The 21,570-nt window shown below is 39.8% G+C and overlaps 1 protein-coding gene across 1 annotated transcript in view; it reads left to right on the top strand.

The window, feature by feature from the left end:
* Positions 1–19,988, top strand: part of fhdc1 (FH2 domain containing 1) — a 31,420-nt gene extending 11,432 nt beyond the window's left edge. Inside the window, exons 2-12 of the mRNA XM_051385222.1 lie at positions 2,563–3,413; positions 5,262–5,323; positions 8,174–8,276; positions 8,382–8,467; positions 9,379–9,479; positions 10,675–10,745; positions 11,496–11,603; positions 12,602–12,672; positions 13,439–13,556; positions 13,739–13,903; positions 14,120–19,988. Coding sequence (XP_051241182.1) covers positions 2,907–3,413; positions 5,262–5,323; positions 8,174–8,276; positions 8,382–8,467; positions 9,379–9,479; positions 10,675–10,745; positions 11,496–11,603; positions 12,602–12,672; positions 13,439–13,556; positions 13,739–13,903; positions 14,120–16,318 — 3,591 coding nt within the window. The 5' untranslated portion in view covers positions 2,563–2,906 and the 3' untranslated portion in view covers positions 16,319–19,988. The remainder of the gene's footprint in view (positions 1–2,562; positions 3,414–5,261; positions 5,324–8,173; positions 8,277–8,381; positions 8,468–9,378; positions 9,480–10,674; positions 10,746–11,495; positions 11,604–12,601; positions 12,673–13,438; positions 13,557–13,738; positions 13,904–14,119) is intronic.
* The last annotated feature ends 1,582 nt before the right edge of the window (positions 19,989–21,570 follow it).

Consider the following 21,570-nt stretch of genomic DNA (forward strand, 5'->3'; position numbering starts at 1 on the left):
CTGTCACAGAGCTGATTTCTTTCGAGAGGCAGGATTAATGTACCACATTAACACACAGTGATCAGATATCTGTTTCACTGCAGTTAAAAGAGCCGACAGGAAAACTGCAGGCTGTGTTCAAGTTTAAAGAACGGTTTAACATTTTAGGAAATACACTCATTTGCTTTCTTGCTGAGAGTTACATGAGAAGATTGATACCACTCTCACGTCCGTACGCTAAATATAAAGCTACAACTACGATGGTTAACTAATGGTACCATGGTACATCTAAAGTTCATACAAAAACTGAGGCATGAAAAAATGTTTAAGAGAGAATTAAAGGCAACATGTGTGGTGGCAGACAGTTTAACCCCTTTTGTTTCCCTTAGTTTTCTCCATAGCCTCTGTTAGAGTAACCATGTTTTTAGCACCACAGAGGGAGCTGACTCGGTGTGAGGTCAGATGTTCTCACAGTCTTATGAATTAGACATGAGTGATGGTGTGGTCCAGCTCTGAGGACGGGACAGCTGAGCATGCAGGCTGATGTTGGCAACATGAGGCCATTTGTGACGTCTGCTTTATTAATTAGTAATAATCTCTGAGTATCAGTTGGACAAGGCTGCTTACTCATGGGAGATTTCCACTAAGTGTTTATTCTAGAAATTACCAGAAAGTGGCCTCTTTTATGGTGTCAGCATGTTTTATTTTAATCTGAACAGCAATAGAAAGTGCTCTGACTGATCTGGAAGCAGATTCTTTGCCCTGAAACCAAATTCTGTCTGTTAAGGTGCTGGAAGCAACGTATTATCACCCCCATCACCACCGTCTCTGATTCATCTCCTGCTTTTTTGTCAGATGCACCATTTGTTTCTTTGTTTAGACAAGAAGAGTATCAGATCACTGCGACCATGTCAACTGTGGCAGTGAGTGATGTGTTGTCCTGAAACAAAACCAGTTTCCCTCCAACTGAGAGCTTCAGTGCAACCGTTGATTGGACGGAGAGAGAGTGGACAGGGGGAGGGTGGGCGATTTACTTCCTTCCCTTCTGGTCTGTCAGGTTGAAGACTGGTTGGGTTTTTCCTGTACTTATTTACCTCATCACCAACAACCACTTCTGTGTTCACTAAATTATCCTCTGGTGTTTTAGAAGACTTATTTCAATCTAAAGCCGGCTTAGTCTAGAAGACGAAAACTAGATATTTCAAGTAGCCTGCACTCTACACATCTCGCCAGTTAACATTTGCAATGGAGCCACACTGATAAATCAACTTTTTTTTTTTATTGCCGCCATTTACTTACATTAAAGTAAATAAAATGTGTATTAATATTAAGAATTGGATGATAATTAAAATAATCATTAGTTGCAGCCCTTAAAATATTGATATCTCTAATAGCCTCAAAAGTCCAGTGTCAATTACATTTACAATCTGTTACCAAGAAGCCGCCACTTCATATTGATGGTAGTTGGTGCTCCATATGTTGAAATACTGTATGTTTAATTTAACCATTTGACTTCATGTTTGTTTTATGATGTATTTGCACTACTTTTTTCTTTTATGTGTAATTTGTTGTCAATGTAGTTGATTTGTGGTGCTGATTTAGATTCATTAAATTAAATGTATTATTATTATTATTGATTGACTAACTGATCATTGCAGCTGTATGTCATCTTGTGAAATTACTGGTTGTAGATAAAGACTATGAGGTTTCTGTTAGCTCACGTTCCTCGGCTCGTGCCCTTCTCCACCTTGACAGTGAGCTGGCATCTGAGTTTTATATGTTTTATATGTTATAATGCAACAGAAGAGTCCTTCTTTAGAAGTACTGTATTTGGGGGAATTTTGAGTCCTCCCCAGCAAGATAACAGATGAGCACTTTTGATTAATTTGCCTGATCTCAACTTTTTTCTGGTTGTTTTCCAGAAAGCTACAGTCAGTACTGCATGCTGATTGGCAACCAGTATATTTCCCTCTGAGTTAAATCAGTAAATTGGATTTTAGTCATTGTTGCCTTTCACTTGACGGGAGTTCATCGTATACTGTCTCTGCAAGGAATGAAATTAAGCCAGAAATAGTTGAATAGACTTGTATTAGACATGCAGCAAGAATTTATTTCAATTCAACTTGTTTATTTTTTTGACAAATCAACTTTTCACCTTGTGGCCAAATGAGTGTCGACCTGTTGCTAGAGCAATAGAGAAACCACTGTGTTACAGTGTTAAATTAGACTATTTGTGAAAGTCATATTTTTGTTTTATCTTGCAATTACTTGTTATCTTTCCTAGCAGCCCGCTACATGAGAACTCCTTAAGAATGAAAATGATACCAAACTGTGTAACAGAAGCTAAGCTGTGGGTGTAATGTCTCTGACCATTATACACCCCAGAGCCTGACTTCAAAGCCCTTCAAAAATAGAAAAAAATAGGACTTGCCATTTCCCTTATCGTGAGCCCCTTTGACTGGGTACCCCTTCTCTTTTGATCTATCGCATCCCTTAATTTCCCCTAATTTCAGATTGTCCATGACATCATGCATGACTGCCTCTGTATAATCCCGTCCTATGTTGTTCTTGTTGCTCTTGTAGCCCCATGGCCATCGCAGCCCCCCGCCCTCTCCCCCTGGGAGGTAACCTTCAAAGGCTCTGCTCAGCACGATGGATGACCAGCTGAGTGATGGAGATGGACAGAATCAAAGGACATACTCCCTTCATTGTGACTAGATGAAGGGACACCAACCTTCTTCAAGCAGTGAGGGGACGTACACTGCAGCATTTTAATGTTCTTCAGAGTGAATTGATGCACCTAAAAGAAAACAAATTACTTCTTTGGACATTGTTTTGAAAAAGAGGATATACTGATCAAACATAATCAGTTTGTGGACCATACTTTCTCAGCATAGAGCTCATATGCTGACTGCTTTACCCCTGTGATGCTTGTTATGAGTTGTCCAGCCCGAACCAATGAGCCAGAGAGCTGCAGCAGCGAGGGGAGCAGCTGCACCACTTCCTCCATCTCCACCTCCGACCCATCCTCTATGTCTGGACACACTCACACCACCCTACCTTCCCTCAGCGATGACCCCGACACCTCCAGGCATGAAGCTCCCCCACCTCCTCCCCTGCCGCCCCCACCTCCAGGAGCACCCCCGCCCCCTCCACCTCCATCAAGCACGTCCACCAACCACAACGCGAGAAAGAAGCGGCGCGTCCGCAGCTTCTTCTGGAAGCCGATACCGGAGGAAAAGGTACGCGGGAAGCCCAACATCTGGACTATGGCGGTGCGGCAGCAGCAATACCAGATCGATGTTCGCTCTGTGGAGGAGCTGTTCGGGCAGCAGGAGGAGGCCGTGACAGGCATACGTGGGACGACAGCGGCCAATGGAACCTCAACTCGTGTCTCTAGGTCCCGATCCTTCAAGGAGAGCAGCAAGGATGAGGTGAGTAGTTGTAATCAGTCTGTTGTAACTCTTACACCAGCAACCACAAGACAGGTGATGATGGAGTTTAGGTTACATCAATTATTGTAAGATTAAAGTGGCCCTTTGTCTGGGAAGTCAGTATATTCAACACACAGGACCACTGCAACTACTTTTTAACAATCTTCGGTATATGTTATATAACCTTTAGTAAATCAGCAGAGGTGGCAAAAGTGAGCACATTCTATACTCAAGTAGAAGTACAGAAAAAGTTATATAACTTAAGTTATAAAAATAAAATAATAAGTCTTTGTATTTGTATTTGTATATATTAAATAAAGCTATATTTTACCAGAGCGATCTGAGTACAGTAGAGGGAGTGGGGACATTGAACAAACACACAAACGCACAAACAAACAGCATCATAAACAATCACAGACATCTTGAAAAAGGTCATGAATTAAACGTTTAAAGTCATCAATTGGGATGATGTTAAAGGTCTGTTTTACTTCATTTCATCATATGGTACAATAATGGAAGGCAGCCTTCACAAGTTCAGTGTTTACTTGTTCAGTGTGTACCGTGTAAAGATTTATCCAGTTCTGATCCGTTGCTTTAAATTTAAGAAGATATGAGATATACTGAGGCAGCTTCAGCAGGAGACATTTTCTGAACAAAAATTATAGTGTATAGTTTTCTTCTTGATGCTAGTGAGGACCACATTAGTTTTTTCATAAAGTATACAATGATGAGTGCATTATTTATGTCCTGTAATGAAACTGCATCAAGTTGTTTTGAAGCAGAACGAGCAGCCTATTAGTGTGAGATATCTCCATAGTCAAACACAGACATGAGACGGACTCGAGGGCTGAGATAATTGCCTCGATTTATTTTAGACCAAGAAGGTGTTCAGATTTAGAGTTACATTTTTCCTTTTTATTAAAAAGAAACCAAGCCTAATTGAACAAGTGTTTTGCACACCATTAAGTCCTAATAATAGATGTTAGAACAAAGACTCTGTAAACTGAGAAGGAACCAGAAATCTTTCATACTGACAGTCACAATCAAGATTTAGGCCTGAATCTTGCTTGATGAGGGTCTACCAACTGAAGCGCTCTAAGATTTTAACTGGAAATATTAAATTATGCTGACTCTATTCTGTTTGCTCACATTTAGAAAATACACAGGTTGATTAGTGAGTCCTGAAGCCTACAAACTCTTACACTCACTGTCATTGATTTTCCAATTGGTTGGTTACCTCAGGTCCTGAACACACCAGTGGCAGGATTAGAGAGTCCCAGATTCATAACCATACAATGCTACATTGCATTACTCTACACTGCTCCCACTGTATTAAGATATCCCTGCAGGGACGAGTTAGGTAACGGTGCTCAGTTACAGCTTTTCTTTGAGTGTAAAAAAATTATTTGTGTTCATAACCAGAACAAAAGCATGCTTGCGTCACCAAGGACTCCTGGAAAGTAACGTGAACTGTAAAGCAATATGTGCGTGAGGTGAAGGGAGACTCACAGAGTAACTCTCCCCACAATGAACCGACTGCAGCTGGTCAAACCTCAAAGTATGAACAGTGTGAACACTTGTTACTAAACACTCCTTAGAGAGTTTATATAATGCCACCATTTCTGCACACATACTGTATCTCTAGTTGTTACTCTTTGTGTGGAAATTTTTGGAATTTCACTGTCCCATAGGTTGAATACGGGTGGGGTGTAGGTAACACAAGCAACAACAACCAGGATGTGTGTGGGTACATATCTGTGTTTCATTGTGTGTTTAACCAAAGCTGCAGCACAACCATGCATCATATATTACACCATATATTATTTGGTGTCTTTCCTTTGTTTTCAGATCAGTATTCTTGACTCCAAGAGGGGGATGAATGTGGGCATTTTCCTGAAGCAGTTCAAGAAGTAAGTTTTCCACCTGCTTTATTATAAAGCTCAGTGGAGTCTGTAGCGCAGATTGGTGACAAATGAAAGGAAAACAACATAAAATGTCTTAGTAAGCTTCCAGAACGGCTTTGATTCTCCAAGTTTCTAGAGTCTAATAAGACTTGTTAATCCCCTTATTTGTTGTTTTCATGACCGCTTCGCATAACTTTGTGTCATTTGCTACTCATCAGTTTGACACACAGTAGATGTGTCATACAGACCGAGAAAGTATCAAGGTACAGTTGTCTTGTTGTGTTGGTCTGTGAAGCAAATTTGATGAAATTACTTTAGCTTTTATGGGTAATTATCATAGATCAAGGATGAGAAATAACACAGTGGCACACTCACTACAAAATAAACTCTGACTGCGAATGAACCAAAAAATGCAGCAGACTCTGTCCATCACTTGTCCTCTCTTCATTCATAAATAAACTATCAATTTGTCTGGATGCACCACTGTTCTGTTCCCCACTTAAGCTGCTTATGTGGCCTTTCATAGAAAACAATGGGTTCTGGTGTTTTGATGTGTATCATAAAGCTGCCAGTGTGGTGTTTTGGCCCAAATTATCCCACAGCTACTTATTGAGATGAGATCCTGTGACTGGAAATGGTTCACATCATTTTCATACTCACCAAACTATTCACTGTATCTTTCTCCACTCGTGTATTCAGGTTTTTCCATAAATCTGTCACTTGCGTGCATATACAGTATACATTTAATGAGTATAATGAAACTCAGTGTGGTTGTGTAACAGTTTTAGAGATATTATGGTCTTAAAGTCCAGATTATGAGGCCACAAGTGTAGAATAAGGGGTAAAGAGTGTTAGAAGGAAGGAAGGTGGTGGATTTATAATTTAACAGGCAAACTTTTAGTTAGCTTGTGGCTACAAGCTGTCACAACTACTGAGGAGAGAGAGAGATATTTGGCCATTATGAGGAGGGCCGTGAGCTATCGAACTTGTTTATTTGTCACACAGTTTTCTCTATGGCTGACAAATTCTAAGAGAGAGAGACTAGGAAGGGAGTAAGACTGATAGAGGAAGGTTTTTGTTATCCTTCCAAATGTACCACATTTGAGTAGAGTGTGTTTCAGCTGTTCACACTGCTGTCCCAGAGATATGAGACCCAACATTGATGGTATCTTGAGAACATTGTCAGTTTCAGTTTGTGTTTTAGTTCCTGACCTTTATAAGAGAGGGAGATTAGGGTCAAAATCTGTGTCAGTTACTCTTAAGAGGCTTTCTCAGCTCTCTATTGTTTATAATTAATGAATTGGTTCAGGAAATTTCGAGGTGTGTTCAGCCAGACTCCGCATTGTGTTACGTACGTCGTCTAGAGCTAAGCACAAAAAGTGTGTTAGGTGTCTGTTTTGCATGCCGGTGTATTTGCATTGCTCCCCACTGGATTTTAATGACATTTGACTGTCAGCCATATTCAGGACTGACTGAGCATTGGCCTCATCACAGATAGTGTTTATTTTTGTGTGTGTGATATTGGGTTATATAATTAAAATTGACTTGACTTGATTTTAATCGAGTTAGTTTCAAGCCTTGGAAGTGCTCTAACTGTAAAACACCAAAGATTGTCTTTGCAGAAAATGTAGTATGACACCGGTTCACTTTAAGGTAAACAATGCTCAGGTGGAGTTCTTGGACACTAATATCTTATCCTCTCATAAACTGCTTTATGTTTTTCACAGCATAATTTCATAGTGTAGAATTAATCATGCAGCGATCCATAAACATAAGACTCTTACACTGTAACAGATTAGTTTTTGTGCTGTCCCTATTTTGGTAGTTTTACTGTTACTCCACCTGGAGTTATACAGACAGAATAACTCACAGTATAATTTGATCCAATACAACAATCAAAGTCCAGTTATTCAGAGTTGAATAAACATGTATCCGATACAGTCAGTGAATATTATAATGCTCATAAAGGTGAGATTCATTACAGAGCTACTGTTTAAGGGTTAGGGTTGCATCATATTGTAAGGTGTCAGCTTACTGCGTATTGTCATTGAGGGTTTTCTAATGGTTGTCTTTTATAGCGGTGATGTAATTGGGAATTGTGTTGCAGTACTACAGACTTTGATGTGTCATAGATCAGGGCTGCCAAAAGTTGGGCCCACCATAATGTTCGATTTGGCACCCCAGATGTTATTGGTGGACAAAACTAATTAATTGATAAGAAATACATATTAATATTAGTTTTATATTTTGTGAGGTAAAAATGCTCTTTAAATATGTAAGATCCTTAATTATTAATTATTTATAGATGAATGTCATTAGCAGTAATGACTGATGATTGAGAATACATATTGAACTGGGAATGTCATGTCGGGTGTGTAAGGAGCAATGAAATGTACAGAAGAGGGGACCCCCACTCACTCTTATTCCCACCACCCAACCTGAATCTATGTTGTCTCTCTTTTTTTAATATATTGTCTCTTTTTATTGTCTCTATTTTATCTTTATTTGTATTTTTTATTTTTAATTGTGACGCACCAATTGATCAAAGGCAAATTCTTTGTATGTGAAAACCTACTTGGCAATAAACCAGATTCTGATTCTGATTAGATGCTGAAACATTTCAGGTTGTAATTTGGAGATCCACTGGAGAGGGTGTTTTTCATTTTACTTATATTGTCACTGTCCATATTTTTGGCTTGTTTTCCTGTTAATGAGGCCAAGCCAGACAGGGACGTCTGACTCTGTGAGTCACAGCTGGATTAAGTGCCTTTGTAAACACAAGGGAGCAAGCATTAAAAGAGGGCACCTGTGCTATTTATCATCAAACTAAATTGAAACGAACCGTCTGCCTTCCAGGTCCAACCGCTCTATTGTTGAAGACATACGACGTGGAGAAGGAAAGGTCTATGGTGCGGAGCTGCTCAAAGACCTCCTGAAGCTGTTGCCTGACGCAGAGGAGGTCTGTGTTTATGGACATCTGTGTTGATATGATAAAAGAGTGAATGTAGATAGAAAACAATACAGCCTGCTGAGCTTCCTCTCTCTCTCTGTGTTTTCCCAACAGATCAAGAAACTTCAGGCTTTTAAAGGAGACCCAGACAAGCTGACACTGGTCGATTCCTTTATGTACCTCTTGATCCAGGTGCCTCAGTAAGTTGGTTTCAATGCTGTGTACATAGTGTAGTTTCAGTAAAAAACGGAAGTGTGAAGTTGCTTCTTTTACTGTCAGTAAAAGAAGAAGATGTTTGTTCTTTCGAATCATTTTGTGAAGATAAATTTGCATTTATTTTTTTTTTTTAGTATATTTTTGGGGCTTTTTATCGCTTTTATTATAGTGACAGCTGAAGATAGACAGGAAAGGGGGTGCAGAGAGAGGTGATGACACGCAGCAAAAGGCCGCAGGTCGGGTTCGAACCCTGGGCCGCTGTAGCAAGGACTCAGCCTCGGTATATGGGACGCCAGCTCTACCCACTGAGCTATCCGGGCGCCATAAATTTGCATTTTATGGACATTTTACATCAAACTTTTACGTCTCTCCTCAATCACTAAAAAAATTTTTTAATTTTTTTTTTATTTATGGGTTTTAATGGACAGTGCACATTCACAGTTTTAAATGTAATGTACTAGAGTTTGCAATGATTGAGTAATAATCTGTAGATTATTCCCAAAATGTTACAATGACCCTATCTGTAAATATTTAAGTCAAACACTAAAGGTTTCTATATTTTATGGAATTTTTTAATCAAAATCCAAATTTTCTTTTTCTGCAAAAACAGGTGATAACACATTAAAGTAGTATTAGTGTAATGGAGATGATAAAATAACTACTGGGTATGATGCAGAAGTAAAACTGGTTGGCTGATTGGAATAAAGATACTACTTTCAGAGAGTATTAAATTAAGTAACAATACTTTTTAAATGAGTCATGACTATCTGGAGGTGCATCAGCTCCCACTGCCACTCAGCCCAAGATAAAGATATGTCAAGTTATGTATGCATATATAAAAATCCCTGAAAATAATGTTTCACCTCTTGACCACTCTCTTCTTCTTCTCTGCCAGATTCGAGGTTCGGATCGAGGCTATTGTCCTCCAGGAAGAGTTCTTCCCTTCCTGTGCTGTAATGAGCCACGAGATCGATGTCGTCCGCGTCGCCACTAAAGGTAATAACACACGGGCTCTGCTACCTACACACACGCACACACACGCACACACACACACGCACACACACACACACGCACACACACATGCACACAGGCACACACAGTCACATGTACTCAGACAGGTGACCCAGATATTTGAGCTGTCAGCAGTGTACAAAAAGTAGGAATGTGTCACCTGAGATACAGTGATGTGGGGACAGAATGGAAAGACAAGGCTGTGTCATCTTTAAACTGTTTTAATGTTGATTTTTTTTTAAATATATATAAATTATATCTTATTTAAAGTATATAATTTACTTTCAAAGTTTGCAAAAATTGCCACAATTTTTTGTGTGTATTACCTCCATTTTGTCAAACATGCTGAGCTGCTGCAGAATAACAGCAACAAGTTTTTAATAATATCCTTTCAAATTTGTTAACAACTTAGTGAGGCTGTATTGTTCAGTGATGCTTTAGCTAAATGCTCAAATGATAGCATGCCAACATGGTCATAGAAAATAATAATATGCAGATATAACATATTAGCATGCTAAAATAATTTGCATGACGTACAACTAAGGCTTTACTAATATTGGACCTTTTGACCAGATGATGGAACTAGATAAAAAGTTTCACCAGAGTTGTAACAGTTCACCCTGAGTGGGGACAAGAATGCATCCCATGTGTAATTTATAGTAAAATAACACACACAAGTCTACACACATACCTGTATTAATATCTCCAAACATATTCTGGGTGTTTGTGAACTGACCAAGGAACTGTGAGAAATATTATAAACTATGTTGGGGTTTTTTTGCAACCATCACTTGAGCCTGTGTCATTTTAGCTGAGTCACACTTGCCTCTCTGGGCTTTATTGGATTTTTCTTAAACCCTCTTCTACAGTACTCTGACCTTTTCACTGCATTGCAGAGCTATCCGTTAAACGCTGCAAGGGACGAATTAAGTCAAACTTTTAATGACACCATTTAATGAAAACTTTCAACAGTATTTAACATTTGCCCTCACTGTTGATACTAAAAGGGAAAGATGGTCAAAATGCAAAAAAGGAGTTTCAGTTAACTTCCTATCGGCCGTCATTAGAGCTGATAGTGGTTCTGTGTAGTGGTGGTAAATGAGAGTGAAGTACTTTGTAATGCACTGATGGTATCTGCTCTGGATTCTTTAATTGAGTTTATATTGATCTCATCCTATAGAGCTGATGAGCTGCGAGGAGCTTCATGCCATTCTGCATCTGGTGCTGCAGGCCGGAAACATCATGAACGCTGTGAGTCTAAACTTACATTCACTTAATACATTATTACCACTCTCCTGTCCTGTCTGGTTTAAAGGATTAGGCTCACTTTACTTCATATATTTTCTAAAAAAAACAATGTGGTTTTCTTTTTGTGTCCATTCATTCCTACTGAAGACATACATTTTTAAAAACACATCACAGATATATTGTCATCTAAGTAATTTCTTTAGCTGAGCTCTGTAGTTTTTGGCAATTATTACTTTAACAGGAGTAATTAGTGCATTTGGTTTAGCTTAGCTTAGCATAAAGACTGAAAACCAGGGGAAACAGCTAGCCTGACTCTGTCCGAAGGTTAAAAGTCACTAATTAACATGTTGTATCTAGTTTGTTTATTTTGTTGTGGTGTTGAGGTCTGATTTTTCTATCTTCAGACAGAGCCAGGCTAGTTGTTTCCCCCTGTTTACAATTTTTTTGCTAAACTAAACTAACTGGTTCCTTGCTCTAAAAGAGTGGTATCAATCTTCTTGTGTTAATCCCACCAAAAATGCAAATAAGTGTATTTCTTAAAATGATTCCTTTTTGGACACCAATAGAGGTCCATAACACAGAGGAATAATCTATACCAAGCTTTGGCTACTTAGGCTAGATTTGTTTGTAGATCAGTTCATTGTTGGTTTTGGTCTTTTCATGGAATTTGATTTCAGAATATCACCATCTTATCTTTTTAACATTTTGATATGTTTCTTTGAGATCTTTCATTTGTCCGTCTGTGGTTCTCAGGGTGGCTACGCAGGCAACGCTGTGGGGTTCAAGCTGTCATCCCTCCTCTCATTGGCTGACACCAAGGCCAACAAGCCAGGAATGAATCTGCTGCACTTTGTCGCCATGGTTAGTGAAGATTCCAGTAATACAATAGGATGCATATCATACAATTAAAGCTGCAGTAGGTAACTTTTATGAAAATAACTATTCATATTTGCTTAAATGTTCACTATATCTTTCTTGGCTCTGATTGGTTGTTTTCGTTCAGGCCTGGTGGGTTCTTGCAAATGCCATTAGGAGCACTTGGAGGAGCCAGAGGAACCTGTTTTTTAACCGACTATCTTTCTCATGTACTACTGTCCGGATACATGACAAGAACTTATTTTCATAAAAGTTTCCTACTGCAGCTTTAATACCTGTACTACTTTATATAACCCAATACAAAACTACAAAGGGGGCAATTTAGAGTTAAATCAACTTCTCTCAATACAATGTCAGTATTAAATTGAATGTTGAAATCTTCACATGGCTACTGTTTGTTGTAGGGTTACTTATTGTGTTACATCAAGTAAAATAGTAAAAAAAAAATTTTCACCCATTAAGTAAGTAGGTAAGTAAGTAAGAAAAGCTTTATTTATATAGCACCTTTTTAACACAGAGGTCCTGTTTGTTGTTAATGTACTGACTGTACACTGTACCTATGAGATACACTAAACTGCAGTAATGTAATGTACTATGGAAACTCTTTTACTTTGAAAGTCTGTGGTGGATCATGATTACTACAGTTAAATCACACAAAACTTTATATATATGAAATAAAAATAAAAATACCATATTTCAGTCCAACATGAATAAAGAGACAGTCATTTGTCAGCCATAAAGAGTTAGCTTTATATAAATCTTTCACAGCAGTGGTGCGTATGTAAACAGCATCCAAATACTAGGACTACAGGAGGGCAGGTGGACAGCAGATGGTGACAGGAAACAGAAGAGAGCCAAGAGACGTTGGCCAAGCACTTACATAACCAAACAAAGAGTAGTCCTTGTCACTGCAATGATGCCACTTTATTGTGCACGGTAACAAACATTCGGATGCAAATTGCATGATCTGTTTCTCCACACAGGAGGCAAAGAAAAAAGACGAGAAGCTGCTCAAGTTTCCAGAGAAACTTCATGATGTCCAGAGTGCATCCAGGTAAACTGTTACTGACATTTTTAGACAACGTTGTAAATGTAGTCTTACCAGTTTTGCCCCAAAGAGAGTGATTGGTCACTCAGTTACCTGAAAACAGGTAGTTTTTAGCATTGTTCAAAAGCCAGTGCTACCGGCTCTGCATGAATCACATTATTGTACCAGGTTTTAGTTTAACAACACTGTAATAACACCAGTAACACCAACATTTACTATTCCATAATACCCTTGTTATAAATAAATGTTGAGCATGTACTTCTTTTATCTTTTATTTCTGTGTTCTGTAAATGACCAGAAGTGTGAACAACCATTTGTTCAAACCTGAGGTTCTAACATTTTTATGTACTGCTGAATTGACAGTAACATCCAGCCTCATTACGCAGGCTGACATCTGACTTAAGTGCAGTACTCTGAGAGTCATTTTCAGAATGCAGTGTGTGTGTGATGCTGGTGGCTGTCAGGCTCTGTCAGCTTCACAAGGTCATCTCTGTGTGAAGTCAGTACAGCTTCTGCACCAGAGAGAGCCAAGACTTCCCCTCCCTCCCTCCCTCCCTCCCTCAGGATATGTGAACACATTTTCTCACAGCGGTCCTATCTTCACCTTTAACAGCTGACAGTCTCACAGTGCATTTAGCAAAATGCTGTCAAATATTTTAACGCTAAGCAGCGTTATCAGGACAGTTTGATGTCCATAATATGATTATTATGTATTTAATCTAAAAAAAATTCTTTAAGCACATTTCCTTTCTGCTGTAATGTTTTCATGTAGAATCTCAGTAGAAAACATCGAGGTGGAGTTTTCCTCCTTATACGTTCGGATTAAATCCTTGGAGGAGAAGGTTCAAGGAGACCAGGAGCTACTGCAGCAGCTGGAGCCCTTTTTGCAGGTGAAGCCGCAGTACTGTAGTTACATAATACATTATATACACAGACACACATACAGAAAGTTGGATCCAGGCCAGTGTACATTTCTGGCACTGCTGACTCAAGTACCATAGACAATGACACCCATAAAAGTGTACAACATTTTATAGAGTAAAAAATGCGTGTGTCCGATGTCCTGTCTTAGAGTTCAGCACAGACACTTCAGGACCTGAAGAGACGCAGGCTGGATCTGCGTAAAGAGGGAAACGCCCTCATCGATTTCTTTTGCGAAGACAAGGACACCTTTAAGCTTGATGAGTGCTTCCGTATCTTTCAAGATTTCTGCATCAAGTTCAAGAAAGCTGTCAAGGTCAGTTTTAGTAAACAGACCATTCTGGTTTATTACAACTTCTACATTGAAATTAAGACCCATGTTGAAATAACTGGGAAATATCCACTAAGAGGTAAAAGGATGCTTGAAATGTTAATTTCTTCTCATCTGATTTGATATTATTGTATTATTGGTTTGTATTCCTTCCTGCCTGCCTCTAAACACTTCTTCCTCCTTCCCCTCCTTTTTTCTCAGGACAACACGGATCGCGAGTTGAAGGAAGCAGCCAGACAGCGTCGTCTAAGAGAGTTGGAGGAAAAGCGCTTTGCTTGGTCGGGTGCGGATCAGAGCAGCGTATTTGGTCGGAGCAGCAGCGAGAACGACGTGGAGATGCTCACCAAGGAAGGGCTTCTGGACTTCTTCCAGCAGAGGTCTCAGAGTCCACATAGCCCGCTGGGACGTTCTGCCAGCGCCCGCCGGCACCGTCACACCATGACCTCCATAGCGGACCGAGAGCTCCAAGGATACCTTGAACTATTTGGAGGAACTGGGAATCCCACAGACTATTCCAAGTTTAACAGCCTACCTCGGCCGGGCCGCATCATGCAACGTAAAACAACCCCCTGGATCTCGGCCCAGGACGACAACCGTGAGCTGGGCTGTGACAGGCAGGTGACGTCTCCCCATGCAGAAACTGAGCCCATCAGCCCACTGGCCAAGTTTTCCTCCTCTGGGCTAAATGATAATGATCCATACAACAACAATATTTACTCATCTGTGTCAGAGGGCAGCGCTCTGCCTCATTCCTTTTGTGTCTTTCAAAAGCCCGCTCATCTTCCAACCCCCACAGTTACCGGCCACATGAATGTTAGTGTGGAGAAGCACACTTTAGTTCGAGGTCCTCAAGCTTTTGACCTTCCTAGTCCAAACAATAACAGTAATCATATGCACTTTGTCAACCAGGGGGATGTCGTAGTGACTGATTTGGAAAGGGAAAGACCGTCACCTCCCACAAGTCTGGACAACCTCCTACATGATAGAGTTTTAGAAAGAAGAGCAGATCCCAAAGCAGCCTGGGAAGGTAAAATAGATACTCCCACACAGTCTGACGTCTCTCCAGAGAAAGAAGAAGAGGACAACAGCACAGTTTCATCAACAACCTGTGATACACCCCTCCCACTAGACACCTCTGTATCCAATAAGAAACCAATGTTTTATATACTAGACTGCACAGAAACAGACTGCTCTGTCACTTTGGATTACTCTGAGGTTGAAAGCTCGTCTCTAACCAAAGAGGGACTTTTCAGAATGACTGAGTGCAGCAAAGATCAGGAGAGCCAGCAAGATCCAAGCTCTCTGTCCTCTAATTTGGAGTCTATGTCTCCCAACGATCAGTCTGTTTCAACAAATGAGCTTTCGGCGCCAAAATCTGTAGACGCAGCATCCATGACTCCGTCTCCTACCACAGAGGAGTGGGACACAGAGAGCTGTGACACTGCTGAGGGAAAACAAGTTGTGGAGAAAGATGCTCAGAAAATCAGCAGAAAACCAGCTCACACAAAGAGCAAAGCTAACAAAGCGACTAAATCCAGTGGAGGTCGCAGCGTGCGAACGCTGACCAGCAGCGAGAGCCAGGGCATGCGCAAAGTCGTGCCCATTAGCAAGCTTGCAAGGACAGGTAGCAGCAAAAAAGCAGAGGTGCATGACAGTGGAGAGTCACGCCGGCCTCTTCGAGACCAGAGCACCCCGGCAAGGGGAAGGAGCGAGAAGACCACAAGACCGCTTCGACACTCCAGTCTGCCTCCTGATGAGTCGAAGGTTCAGAAGGGAAGCGGCCTCACAGGCGGCATTTCGAGATGGGCACGTGACTCAACCCCAAAAAAGGCTTCCATCCACAAGCCGAGCGCCAAACCTCTGAGGAACATCCCCAAGCCTGCACCTGAGGAGAAGATGTGCCGCTCCACCATGAGAGCCCTGGCACAAGCCCAAGCCCAAGCTCAGGCTCAGGCTCAGGCTCAGGCTCAGGCTCTGGCTCAGGCTGGAGCTTCCTCTGAGAACAGCAGCTCTCACACACTCAGCATAAAAAACACTTCCGGTGTCCCCAGCTTTGCTCGCAACACCGTAGCTTCGACTTCCAGGGTCAAGAAGGAGCTGAGCACCCCGTCCGTCCCCTCCACCCCGTCTCGCAGCCCCTCACTTCTAGCTCGACAAACTCCTGTGAAGCAGAACAGGTTGTCACCCACAGTTCAAACTAGCGAGGAGCGGCCACAAGGGACAAACCTGCGACGGGTGCTAAGTGTGAAAGCAGCCAGTCGCAGTGCCTACCGCAGCGAGACTCCCCCGCCACCTCAGACACGTGAAGATATTCGTAAAACTAATAGCTTTTCTGAAAAGTCCATCCAGTCTAGAGACTTGGTGACTCCCAGCAGAAGTTCTAAACGAACCTGGAAATAAAACAAACCTAGAGTAGAAAGAGAGACTTTCTCCCTGAGTTTAATCTAAATTGATATTTGCTCTTATTTCCAATCTACAGTGCAGATGTATCCTCTCATATCATGCAAAAGACAGGAATCTGAAAGAAAATTAAAAAAAACCTTCAAGTTATGTCACCTTGTAAGGTTCCTTCTGTAGCTGACTCTGTATCAGGTTTATGAATTGCAAAGAGCAAGATGCAATGAACTGCTCCGTGTGTTTCTGTTTTGTCCATACAAAAAAAGCTGTTGTTTTCACAACTTCCTGTTTTTCCCTGGGGGGTTATTAACTAAACTGACAAATGGCAAATTGGTGTTTTTACACAGGAGCCTCTTTGCCTGCTTAGCTGTCTATGTACTGTACTGTATATGCTACTGTCTGTGATGATGTTGATGTTGAACACTACTGACTATATGATGCTGCTATTTAGCTCTGACAATTTGAGACTGAGTTTCAGTGTCTTTCATTCAGGGTTACTAGATTTGTTGTACCTTAACTTGCTGCTGTTACGGTGTCTTTTAGTTTTGTTGCATCCTCCTGTTGAGTATCGCTCCGTTTGCTTTTTGGTTCCTTTGCTTGTTACCTCAAAAAGATCGCAGTGGCCTTGTACCAGCAGAAAATGTAGAATATGTTCATTTTTCTCTGCATGATGAAGATGAAGACGAAATCAGATAAATTGGTTTTAAACTGCAATGCCACTTTTTACAAATTCCTGGTATATTAATATTACTACAATATATAAAGTCACAGATTATAAGCCAGTGTATACCAACTGTGGTACTTGTTGTACCTTGTGTATGTATCAGTAGTTTGTAAATGTGTTAGAACTCCTCCATAATGTCATGGGGTAGACGTGCACGTAGGAAATGTTTCCTGTATACTGTAGGCTAACACACGATTAATGCTAATGCTTGGAGAGAAAAGCGTTGAAACACTGAAATGATCATCAGGCATGTGATTATTTTGACAGTCTGGTCTAATTTGTCTACTTTGAATGTAGTCATTTCACATTTTCTCTAGGCCTGCACTTTTCTTAACAAGGTTAAATTGCAACAATTTCCCTAACTGGTCATAATTCAGCCAACTGTAGCCCCGGTTTGTGCCTCACGTGTATTGCCATTACGTTTAATTCACAGAGCTAAGGGTCTGTTATTCTGGAAAATAAATACCAGAAGGTTGTTTAACAGCAATTTTGGCAGTTTTGAAGGTATTTCCCAAGTTGCTACTGTATTTCAGATACAGGTAGCCAGAAATGATATAAGACCATGCTCATTTTGTATAGCACAAGAACAATATAAACATTAAAAAACAAATTAAAAATGTAAAATGACACACATATGTAATTTCTTGGCTAATTTGTTTCTTTGAAAACAATAGTCTGTTAGTTTTATTATCAGTTATATTTGTCCATAATAATGTTATGACATTATATATATAGAACTGGCTTTTACTTATGTTACTTGTGCTGTACAAAATGAGCAAAGAATAATATAATTTCCGGCTCCTGGATAAGTTAAAAGTCTTTTTTATCATGTTGTCTAGATGGTTAGAAGAGTCTGTGAGTGTTTTAAACAACCGCCTCTGCTTTTCAAAGATCACCGATTATTATTATTTCTTATAAATAGATGCTTAGCTCTGTGACTCGAATATAAAGGTAATCCATGAAAAGGCCCAAACTGGAGCTAAATTCAGCCCTGTTGACCATTTCACACCACTTGCCTTTCAAACTGCATTGTGCCATTGCCTTGATGGCAACAACACCCACGACAGTGCATTGCCTTAAAGCTTAATGTAGCCGATCCACCACCAGTAGAGACTCCTTGATTGTCAAAGGATGGTAGAAACCTTTCCTACATTCCATCACACTGAACTGCTGGTTAGTGATTCACTTTGTACATAATGTAAAGACATAGTATTTTTCTGATTATCAATATGTTTACATAGCATTAAGTAATGAAGGGTAAGAGAGTGAAGTATGTGAGTGCACAGATATAAAAAAAAATGGTCCAAACATCCATATCTTCTTTGTTGAGAGTGTCGACAGTGTGTTGACATGCTGTGGGTGTCTTCCTGTTCCCTGTAATGCAAATGAAGTTGATGAACCGATGACACAAAAGGCCCAGTGTGACTTACCACTGTGTGTGTGTGTGGTCTGCATGTAACCTAAATTTAGAAAACCCTTTTCACATAGTGGCAAGTAAAGTAACTAATGACTGATGTTGGTCTTGGTTAATCATTGAAGTCCATAAAATAGGTGAAAAAGGCCCATCACAGAACTCAAAATGCTTGTTTTGATAGAAGATATCAAAAATTTGATCATTGAAGAACTTTTGCTGGTTTTCTAGACACAGTTTAGAAGGTGAACCAGATAATTTCTGCATTTTCACATGGAAAATTACTCACATTATTATTTGATTGTTAAATTCTGCTTGTTGATAAATCAATTTATCAACTACTTCAGCTCTAAAATAGTCACTTTGGGACTGGGATTGCTACAGCTCATGAACTCTCGCTTCCATTCAACCTAAAATGAAGATATCTTTAATTTGAGCGTGAAAATTGCCTGTAGTTTAACGTCTTTTGAAGTATAACCTCCTGTAAACGAACAGTCACAAAGATTGTTGAAAATGATTTACTCAGTTTACAGTTTTGTAATTTATAAACCTTATGAACAAAGAATCCAAGGACAAATGTGTCTTTAACACAAATAACTCTGTCTCTTGGTTTGAATGTAGAAAAATGTCTCCGTACAACATTTAATTGAGGAATCAGTGTTTGTTTACATTTGGATTGGATTTGGATTTATTTTGCAGCTTGCTACAGCTGAGATACTATTCTACCAACGTGGACACAATTTATACAAGTAGTCCCAATCTTCTCCACTCTGTCTGTCCTCCTTTGTGTATCCCACAATGCCCCCTGCTGCCACCTTTTTAACAGCCTCGAGCATTACAATGGATGCCCTTTACATTACATCTGACTGGCTTACAGCAGTAGAGCTGCTATGGAATTTGAATACTTACTTGCCCTTTTCAAAACAACTTCCTTGTTGGGGAGTAGTTGCCGTAGTAACAAAACATCAATTACAATTACTTACTAAAAGCCCTGTAAACCTAAAAGGTCAATGCCGTATGCAAACTTTGATCACGTTACAACTTCTAGAAAAAGCCTAAAACTGGTGTTGTTTCATGTCGCTCTACCCAAACCGGCTCCCAGTATGTGGCTTTTATATTATTTAGACTTAATCTTTTTCCTTTTGTTTTTAATGATTACCTGCAGAAATGTTGATTCTCTCGTCGTACTCTTATGTACTCGCTCAAATTATCTTTCACCAAATGATTAAATGTGTCTTGTTCTGGCATTAATTTCCCCAGCAATGTCTTTTGTACACTGGAAAAGGAGTTTTTTTTCCGTTTTTGACGTGTCTGCTGTAGTTTTCACACCTGAGGCAAATAGGTGCTTGCTCTGCTTGGTCTTTTACAATCAGAAGTCTCACAATGAAAAAGAAAAGACTGATCACTATGTTGAGCAAACGATGATCTCTGATCACTAGACCACAGGGCTGCAAATTGTGACGTTACTGCAGTTTATATTTCTGATGATGACATCTGAGAAATAAATAAAAATCACATGTTGCTGTGTAAACTGAAAACTGGTTCTTGGTGTTTCTTTAGACTGATTGGTTGAATTGGTGGTGAATATATTCAGTATATTTTTTGTAAAATAACTGAAGAGTATTACTAAGAGTATTAACTAATATTGACGTAAATCAGTTGTACAGTTATTTATAGTAAAACACTCTTGGTAGCAAAAGAGTATGACAACACTTTTATCTGTAAACACGCAGACTGTAAAAGTCCCACTTCAGCCTGTAAACCACTAGAGTGCAGCAGAGTATCTCCTTTATCAGTAGTCCTCATCAGGCTCATCAGCCTTCTGCCGTTTTGCCATTTTCCTTTTAAGTGGTGTCGATTAGCCATGTCAATGGGAATGTTTTGATTTTGAATTTATGACACCAGAATATGTTTCATAATACAATCAATGGTTTGATGCTCAGATGTAACAGATGTGTTTTCATTTGAGTCAACAACAGTGAACATTTGACCGTTCAGTAATTTGCACCAGACTGAAATCTGAGAACAGCTGTTCTTAATCCGCTATTTTTTCTGTTGAGGGCTCCCAAGAGACTGTAAACTATATGAATGTTAGAGTGTACCTCAAGGAACACATGCTTTCTTACTCAAAGCAAAGAAACTGTTCAGCTTTTTTATTTGATAATAATTGCTGCATATATTTGCATCTATTAGAAATATATTATTACCTTGATACAGTGGTTCCCAACCTGGGGTTCAGGACCCCCACTAGAGGTCGCCAAAGCTTCACACAGGGGTGCAAGGCCTTGTTGATTGTAACCTGAGCAGTTACTAGTTTCTGTTACAAGCAATCAAGCAGTGCCACCGAGGGTAAATATATACAGTAGTCCTATATTTAATGTAATATAATGTAATCATTTATGTTCATTTATTTGAAGAAAATTAAAGTAAATTGTTATTTTTATTTAGATTTTATGCTATATTCACAGAGCTTTACTCTGGTCTCATCCTGCATTAGAAATGTCAGTGTTCCTTTTAAATATGAGTTAAAGCGACCAAAGACCGAATAGAACAATGGCCAAGTGTCAAGGAAAAGATAACAATGAATTTGTCGAAAAAGAGTCTATTAAGTATGTATGATTGTTAAAAACAAACATAATACTGACTATGAGAATTGTATAAAAAGGTCCTAGATATATCAGGAAAACTCATCTCTGATGCAATATTCACAGGTAATATTACACAAACTCCCTGCAGTCGTTGTGTTTACTATTCGGATTAATTGTACAGTTTATCAGTTCAATATAAAGTATGTCAGTTAGTCGGGGGTCGTCACTTTACTCAGTGATATAAAAGGGGTTAGGAACCACTGCCATAATGGACAAAAAGACAGGTATATTCAGGCCTATATGGTAGAGGCTATGGGCTGTGCATTGAATGGCATGAGATGTCAAGATGCTCGTGACTTGGCACGTTTAAAGTTGCTGTAGCCATGTGTGAGGGATTATGCTCCTCTCAATCCCTCCTTATCCTGCAGCTCAACCTAACACCTGAAGAGCAGGATCTTTACTTTCACTCTGACACTGCAGCAGGAGGTAGTGACGGGTCTTCTTATTGTAACATTTCATCCACAGCTAGTAG

The sequence above is a fragment of the Dicentrarchus labrax genome, unplaced genomic scaffold, assembly GCF_905237075.1.
Source record: "Dicentrarchus labrax unplaced genomic scaffold, dlabrax2021, whole genome shotgun sequence".
Taxonomy (NCBI): domain Eukaryota; kingdom Metazoa; phylum Chordata; class Actinopteri; family Moronidae; genus Dicentrarchus; species Dicentrarchus labrax.